Raw genomic sequence first — 7,792 nt, 5'->3', positions numbered from 1 at the left:
AACCAGGGCTCTTCCAACAAGTATTTTAAAAACTCTTGTATTAATATGTAGTAGTGATGCTGGTGGTCAGTATTCAGTTGGTTGTTTGAAAGCTTGTTTGAAAGCTTATTTTGAAAGTTCACCGGAAGTGTTTTTGTGTTATTGTGTCTGCCTTGACGCTTACGGCGTGCGCTTCTCTCTTGTCTCGGGGAAATCTCTGCTTACTGACCTGCTGCATGTATACGTGGATACATACAGTAACCAGGTTATTACAGTGCAGTTTACAGTTACCAGCGTAACATGTTTTCTTTGAGTGACCCACGCGGCAGTTAAGGGCATGTAAACGGACTGACTGTTGTGGAAATCTATTTGTTGTAATTATTCTTTGTGACCACAAGAGGGCAGTAAAGGTCACGATGATCACAAGCGTCAAGGCAGACACAATAGGATAAAACGGGTTCCGGCAAACTCCTACAAAACAAGATTTTTCTAAGTGGACAAATGTTAATTTAGTAAGTAATAATAAACGGGTTGCGCTTCTCTCTTGTCTCGGGGAAATCTCTGCTTACTGACCTGCTGCATGTATACGTGGATACATACAGTAACCACTTTATAACAGTAGTTTACAGTTACCAGCGTAGCGTGTTTTCTTTGAGTGACCCACGCGGTAGTTGAGGGCATGCAAACGGGCTGACTGTTTTTGTGGAAACCCATTTGTTGTAATTATTCTTTGTGACCACAAGAGGGCAGTAAAGGTCACGATGATCACAACCGTCAAGGCAGACACAATAGGATAAAACGGTAACTGGACAAATAATGTTCATTTAGTAAGTAATAATAAACAGAAGAAAGACACTGACATGTAACCTGTAACTTCAATCAGTTTCATCTTTATTTTTTATTTAAATATGTCCACAAATTTACATTAATCAATAAAATGCAGCTACTTTTCTGCACCATTTATATGATATATGTTTACTGTATATGTATACACTCAAATGAATCTCTGCAAAATAGACACTTGTAGTATGTGTTAAAGGAATGCTACAAAAATATTTCCTTAAAGCAAAAAAATACCTTGAATAACAATATACATCTCTAACATTGTGTGCTATGATTATGGCTCTAAAAGGCTAGCTGATCTAAGTGATACTACAAAGTCTGTGTTGACAGGATTCATTCACAAAATGGCTTAGAATATCGAACTCTCAAACTCAATGGCAGGTGTAACTGCTTAGACAGTTTGTGAAGGAGTTGTTGGAGCTTGTGTTTTCTCTATAACCTTGCGAGCAACAGTCTTCACAGCAATCAGAGCTTCATTGCACGCACTGGAAATGTGAGATGGTGGCAGGAGGAAGCCATAACGCCCGCGGTCCTGGAGCTCAAATGTGAAGGAGTATTTGATACCAAGGTTGTACGCCCAGTCATCAGAACCACCAGGAGCCAAGTCTGGAGACCAGACAATGACACTCATGTGAGTGACTGTATCAAATCAAGCTAATATGGCTTTAAAAATAAGTCCTACTCACATATTGTCTTTGCTCCAGCACCATATTTGTAGGTGTTCCTATAATATCTTCTGATTTTCTGGGCAGCTTCTTGGACCATCTCAAGCTTTTAAAAAAGGAGTGCATTTACACAGTTGACAGCCATCATGCAGAATAAAGTCTCCAAAATAGGAAAGCACTTAGCTTGAGTGTTTGATGGATCAGTCACTCACCAGGTCATTGTGGTTCTCTGCTTCATCTAAGGTGCAGGAGTATGGGAAGAGCAGCATCTGAGAGTAGGAGTGGATGCTGAGGTAGAGCTGAACTGAGTCCTTATGACTGCGCAGGAAGTCGGCCACGGCCTGCGACTCTGGCTCCGACTCGGGGAAGGCACCGCAGTAGATCTCAGTGCAGGGCTCATGAGAGGCCCCCTCAGCTGGAAGAAACAGTATCACTTTACTTTATAGATGCTACTGAGGCTCTCATATATGATCAGTTAATACACAGAAGAGAGAGTCATCAAAAAGGAATCAAACAAAGGAAACTGGCCACAGATCATGTGTTCTGGGAATGCCCATTGCTTCCACAATATTGGAAAGAAATCAACGAGGGGGAGGGGCTGTGATGTGAGGGGAAGACTTACTACACCAGTTGGCATCAAAGTTTCTGTTGAGGTCGACTCCGATGCAGCTGCTGCTCTTGCTGAAAGAGCGGTTCTTCCTCCACATCCTGTTCTGAGGCACAGATCATAAATCCAGTTGAAAATGCTTCCTTTTACTGTTGCATGAGCACTATATACCAGCTGTATTCTTACTGTTGTCCACGTGTACTCATATCCATCAGGGTTCAAAACGGGCAGGACGTAGACATCCATGTTGTCCAGGATGTGAGTGATGTCTTGGTTTTGATTGTAAAATGACAAGGACTGTGGGAGAAAGGACATTGATTTTAGTGCTAGACCACCTGATGGAAAACAAACAAAAGAAATGTTACCTCAACACTTTTCCACCCCACTGATACCAGATTTAACATACTCACATATTGTACAAACCATAAGCAGAAAGCAGGAGAGATCCACTCTCTGGCATGGATCCCACAGTCAATCCACATTGCTTTCTTATTCGGTCTGTTATTTAGAGACAGCTGAGGACGAGAGATCAAACATTAGTCTGAGTCAGCTCTATGACTGGAAAACAAAAGTCTCCGAATGCAGCAAAAAGTACTTATAATGGAAACAAATAATGCTGATTAATTTGTGAATGCCAAAAAAAGTTAAAATGACCAACAACCAGCATCTTTATCATCATTGCAGGTTATTATGGGATGGATGGGTGCACCTTCAGAGCGTAGATTGGCCGCTTCTCATATGAGGAGCCAATGAGAATGATTTTGACCGTGCTGGGGTTGTCCTGTTGGGTCCTGTTTATCCAATAATAGATCTAAAATGGAGACAGTGTGTTTGCATGTAAACTGTAATATATCCATTGAGTACAGCACATCTAGACTTTCCAGTGCAATATACATATATGAATGTTATGAAGCTGGAATCTGAAAGGTAAAGGGGAAACGCATACATCCCCCAGACTGTGATATCGCTCGTAGAAAGTTGAGCTGCTTCGTGGGTCAGTGGAGTCATTCCTCGTCTGCATTTCAATGAGCTCATTGGCGTTGTCCAGCAGCACCCTAAAACAAACATGCAAGTAAATGACATCCATACACACTGCCCAACCGGCATGAACCATGATAGAACACTTTGTGAGAAATACATGTTTGTACTCATGTGTTATGCCGTGTTTCTGCAGCAGCTCCTTGACAGTCTCTGAGCTGTTCGCAGGAACAAACAGATGGACCTGAGTTTCTTCTTTGATGTATTGAGATGAAATAGGCTGCCATAAGGCTGTCTGGGAGAAAATATAATCATAATGATTCACAGGAGGAAAAAACAAAATAGAGCAATCGTATCATGAAGAAAAATCGAATTTCTACCTCATATTCAGTGGACACATTCTTCAAGACGTCCACTTGTTCCTGTGTTTTCGGGGTGATTGATAGAATTTGATCACTGCATAAAAAGAAATAAGTCGACATCAAGAAAATACCCCTGTGAATGATGCAGACCTCACGTCTATTATTGATAGTGCCAGAAGTTTTGTTAAAATTGTGTCTGTGTTCACGTCTGCGTTCAGACAACATTACTGGTTTAAGTGTGTTTGTTTGCATAAGCGTGTCATAACCCATTTTCTTTGTGTAAAACCGTTACATGCCCTTTCCCAGATAACAAATAACAACATTTTCTTGCTCACTAAATCAACTTACCGCGTTTCTATGCAGTCTCCTGTCTTCAGGAGTTTGTCCAAGTTCAGTAAAACAAACAAAATCAAAATAGTTTTCATGGTGTCTGGATCCACACTGAAAATGACAGAGGTTTGTTCACATCATGGGGGTAGGGAGACTTTATTGATTAAAACACTGTTTATTTAGAAGTTAAACATTACTTTTTTTGAAAGGAGGAGGGCAGAGATCAGCCATCATGGCGGACAGGGAGCAGGTTAGTATATTGTTGGTGATATATTTTCAGCAACTTCAGTTAAAACATAATTATATGATATATAATTTACACTAATTAACACTTGCAACATGACTTTTCATGACAAGTGGGAGAAGTCAGTGGAGTAATTCCTCCCCGCCGGTAGGTGGCGCCAGATTAATATAAATAACGGTTGGAAAACGAAGAGGAGGAAAGTGTCAACTTTAAAGGTGATGTGTTGTTAAATTTCTCTTGGCAAGATGTCGGGCCACGATCAACTGGTCCTCTGTTTGTGTGAATTAACAAGGTAAGACATATTAGCTTTCAAACCAAGTGTTTAAACCTGTGGATAAAATGGTGATTGTCAATGTTGAAAGTGTAGTTAGCTTGTTTCATGTTAGCCTGTGGTTACAATTTACCGGTAAATATTGGCAGTATCTCAGGTTATTTATGCTAACTAACGAGCTAATTGTTGGTTGTAGTCGTTAGGTGTATATATATATATATATTTTGTTATAATACCGTTACAATGAAACCAAGCTCTTAACATTTAACGAGCATCTTTAGCAGTTTTCTCCCCTACAGGATACCCGTTCAGTGTTCAGTGTCTGTTATATTCCTATAGACACCAGTTTATTACGATTTATTCATGCATTATGTACGCATATAACAGCTAGTTAACGAGTATGTATTCATCTTCTACAGTATCCTTATATCCTCTTGTTACACGAAAGGTTTGCATGTATTATTTGCTAAATGCACGTTAGGGTCTCAGTTTCTTTTTTAAATCATGAGAGTATTTCTAAATAAATCTTTAATTCTGACTCTGGAACAGCCTTACACAAAGTCAAAAAGAAGCTAAATCAGTGCACATCTTTAAAAAGCATCCATTTGTTTTATTCTGCTTTCTCTTGATTTTATTTATTTTTGTGGGTTATGCACTTTGTTCTGCTGGATTTGATATATTATCTTCTCTTTTATCTCCCTCTTCTTCATCATCTTTTCATGTCTCCAGGTTGCTGTGGAAGTTGCTGCTGCCCCTGCTGTTCCTGTGTGTGCTGCTAATCGCTGTCCTGGTCCTGCTGGTGCTGGCGGTGCGCTTCTGGCTTCAAAGCAGCAGGAACGCTCGGCGGGCGAGGGACGGCCGTCCCACAGTGGCCTTCTTCCACCCCTACTGCAATGCTGGTGGGGGGGGAGAGAGGGTGCTCTGGTGTGCCATCAGGGCACTACAGAACAGGTAAAGCTGATTGCATTTTCCAATATGTAGACACACAGTCGGTTCAAAAATGTTTTGCTTAGTAAAGCCTTCTTGGGTAGATTTTTCCTTTTTGACAGCGTTATATGCAGCTGAATACAACTAGTGAACTAGAACAGGATCAGGACTAAGTAGAGAGGGAAAATGAGTCAGGAATACTATCAAAACAAGGTGTAACATAGGTATTGCTAAAAGGCATCAAAATACCTTCTGCTTATCTGAAGTCTTGCTTAAACCTAACCCACATCTGCACAGGTACGTGGACATCAACTTTGTGGTGTACACGGGGGACCTGGGTGTGACGGGCCAGCAGATTCTGGAAGGGGCGCGGCGTCGTTTCAACATTGTGCTCCCCCGGCCGGTTCAGTTCGTGTTCCTGAGGCACCGGCTGCTTGTGGAGCCCGGCCTGTTTCCTCACTTCACCCTGCTGGGACAGAGCGTGGGCTCCATCTTCCTGGGATGGGAGGCACTGACGGAGTTTGTCCCAGACCTTTACGTCGACTCCATGGGCTACGCCTTCACACTGCCCCTGTTCCGCTACTTGGGAGGCTGCAGTGTGGGGAGTTACGTTCACTACCCCACCATCAGCACTGACATGCTGTCTGTAGTGAGAGAGAGGAACCCTAGGTAATCACTGTGTGTCTTTTTTGTGTTATTATCTGTAAGTAAAAAATGACCAGTGATTGACAAACTGTCAATGCTGTCCTAGGTTCAACAACCCAGACTACGTCTCCAACAGTCTGTTCCTGAGTGCCTTCAAGGTGGTCTACTACTGCCTGTTCGCCCTGCTCTATGGCATGGCCGGCTCCTGCAGCGACCTCATTATGGTCAACTCCTCCTGGACCCTCGACCATATCCTGTCACTGTGGCACGCTCCCAACCGCACCAGTGTGGTCTACCCACCCTGCGACGTCAGCGCGTTCCTGGATGTCCCGCTGGAGGAGGACGGGGACAGGAAGTGCCACTCGATCGTCTCTGTGGGGCAGTTCAGGCCGGAGAAAGACCACCGGCTGCAGATCCGAGCTTTCAAGAAGGTGTTGGACAGGAGGAGGGAGGGGGCGGGTGGCAGGGAGGCGCTGAAGCTGGTTCTAATTGGTGGATGCAGGAACCAGGAAGACGAGGATAGGGTGCTCATGTTGAGGGGCCTGTGCCAGGAGCTGGGTGTGGCAGACAGGGTGGAGTTTAAACTGAACATATCCTTTGAGGAGCTGAAGAGAGAGATGGGGGAAGCCACCATCGGTCTGCATACCATGTGGAACGAACACTTTGGAATAGGTAATTCATCTCTGAGGTTATGTTTAAAAATTAACTTTTTATACGATACTAAAAGGGCATCTTCACTCTTCTTTTTCCCCTCCAGGCGTTGTGGAGTGTATGGCAGCAGGGAAGGTCATTCTGGCGCACAAGTCCGGTGGCCCCAAGCTGGACATCGTGGTACCTTTCGAGGGAGGCCAGACAGGCTTCCTGGCAGATGACGAGGACAGTTATGCAGAGGCCATAGAGCGGATCCTGGGGCTGCCACCCGCCAGCCGGCTACAGATCAGACGCAACGCGCGTCAGTCCGTGGCTCGCTTCTCAGATCAGGAGTTTGAAGCCTGCTTCCTTGCCGCTATGGAGCCTTTGATGGGAACACTTGAATGATGAGAAGAAGACTAATTTTTTGTGTGTAGTTAACGTGATAGTTGACACTTTGAGCACCTTTTACTTCGATGCACTTAGGGCTGCATTTACACTGTAGGACTGGAGACAGAATCCGATTTATAACTGATACGCTAGTCGTCACTCACATCCTCACACAGAGGGCTGTTGAAATTACCAACACATGCAGAGATTGAGAACTTTTGGCTCACCAGTCAAAGCATAGTGTACTTGGATTTGGGCTAAAAACAGGAAAGAGGAAGTGTACATTGGAATCAGAACATTCGAATCATTCTTATGAAGGTCTGAGTACAGTTTAGACACATCGCCTTATATCAGACACGTTAAGGTGAATGCAAATCTGGTACAGATAGAATCTAATTCTGTCTGTGCAACGATGAAAATATCAGTTCTTTGCCTCGTGGTTACAGCAAAAAATTACAGAAAATTGTGTAGTTCTGCTAGAGTTGTAAATATCTTGTGAAACATGTTTTATTTTGCAGGACGCATTCCTTTGTCAGTAGTGTCAATTTAATTAAAAAGAGATGCATTATATTTAATATGGTGAAAATGGCTGAAAGGGGAACAAGCAAGTCTTTTAGAATAATGTGCTGAAAAATGTAACGGGCCTAAAGATACTAAACAGAAACATATTTATTGTTTACAAGTACTAGAATTCTCTACATACCCAAACTGTGAAGTATTTTTGATATTGATGATGAATGTAATAAAAATATGATGGGAGTAAGGGACTGTTGCATTGATGTAAGATGAGCCTTTATGGATCCCCAGAGGGGGAATTCAAGAATCACTGTACTCATAAATAAACTGAAATGCATTTTATTAGAGGAACTATTCATATTATGCTCCATTTGATTTGGCCTACAGGAGCCAACGATCAAACTG

General features: G+C 42.8%; 2 protein-coding genes across 3 annotated transcripts; one reads left to right on the top strand and one right to left on the bottom strand.

Annotated features, from left to right (window-relative positions):
* Window positions 1-1,213: 1,213 nt before the first annotated feature.
* cpb2 (carboxypeptidase B2 (plasma)) lies at window positions 1,214-3,859 on the bottom strand. The gene is made up of 11 exons (XM_070930764.1): window positions 3,783-3,859; window positions 3,453-3,528; window positions 3,243-3,367; window positions 3,041-3,149; window positions 2,804-2,905; window positions 2,505-2,609; window positions 2,281-2,391; window positions 2,110-2,200; window positions 1,700-1,902; window positions 1,509-1,593; window positions 1,214-1,428 (listed from the first exon to the last, which is right to left on the bottom strand). The coding sequence occupies exons 1-11, from the start codon at window positions 3,857-3,859 to the stop codon at window positions 1,214-1,216; spliced, it is 1,299 nt and encodes a 432-aa protein (XP_070786865.1).
* Window positions 3,860-4,253: 394 nt separating this feature from the next.
* alg11 (ALG11 alpha-1,2-mannosyltransferase) lies at window positions 4,254-7,717 on the top strand. Of its 2 annotated transcripts, none has more exons than XM_070930736.1 (5): window positions 4,254-4,300; window positions 5,096-5,230; window positions 5,504-5,875; window positions 5,958-6,523; window positions 6,609-7,717. In XM_070930736.1, exons 1-5 carry the CDS (start codon window positions 4,254-4,256, stop codon window positions 6,887-6,889), a joined length of 1,401 nt encoding a protein of 466 aa, XP_070786837.1. In that variant the 3' UTR covers window positions 6,890-7,717. The 2 variants fall into 2 exon arrangements, with proteins under 2 accessions (XP_070786837.1, XP_070786836.1); XM_070930735.1 differs by having other exon boundaries at window positions 5,009-5,230.
* The last annotated feature ends 75 nt before the right edge of the window (window positions 7,718-7,792 follow it).

Source organism: Enoplosus armatus, chromosome 24, assembly GCF_043641665.1.
Source record: "Enoplosus armatus isolate fEnoArm2 chromosome 24, fEnoArm2.hap1, whole genome shotgun sequence".
NCBI classification, from domain to species: domain Eukaryota; kingdom Metazoa; phylum Chordata; class Actinopteri; order Centrarchiformes; family Enoplosidae; genus Enoplosus; species Enoplosus armatus.
This window is presented reverse-complemented; position numbering and strand designations above follow the sequence as displayed.

What these genes read in the sequence shown, in the direction of transcription:
- cpb2 (XM_070930764.1), bottom strand. Translation starts at nt 3,859, where the DNA reads ATGAAAACTATTTTGATTTTGTTTGTTTTACTGAACTTGGACAAACTC. An exon ending in GGAGACTGCATAGAAACGCG is followed by an intron (nt 3,529 to 3,782) that starts GTAAGTTGATTT and finishes CTTTTTATGCAG; the next exon opens with TGATCAAATTCTATCAATCA. An exon ending in GGCCAATCTACGCTCTGAAG is followed by an intron (nt 2,610 to 2,803) that starts GTGCACCCATCC and finishes TCTCGTCCTCAG; the next exon opens with CTGTCTCTAAATAACAGACC.
- alg11 (XM_070930735.1), top strand. Translation starts at nt 4,254, where the DNA reads ATGTCGGGCCACGATCAACTGGTCCTCTGTTTGTGTGAATTAACAAG. An exon ending in TGTTTGTGTGAATTAACAAG is followed by an intron (nt 4,301 to 5,008) that starts GTAAGACATATT and finishes TCATGTCTCCAG; the next exon opens with GTTGCTGTGGAAGTTGCTGC. An exon ending in ATCAGGGCACTACAGAACAG is followed by an intron (nt 5,231 to 5,503) that starts GTAAAGCTGATT and finishes ACATCTGCACAG; the next exon opens with GTACGTGGACATCAACTTTG.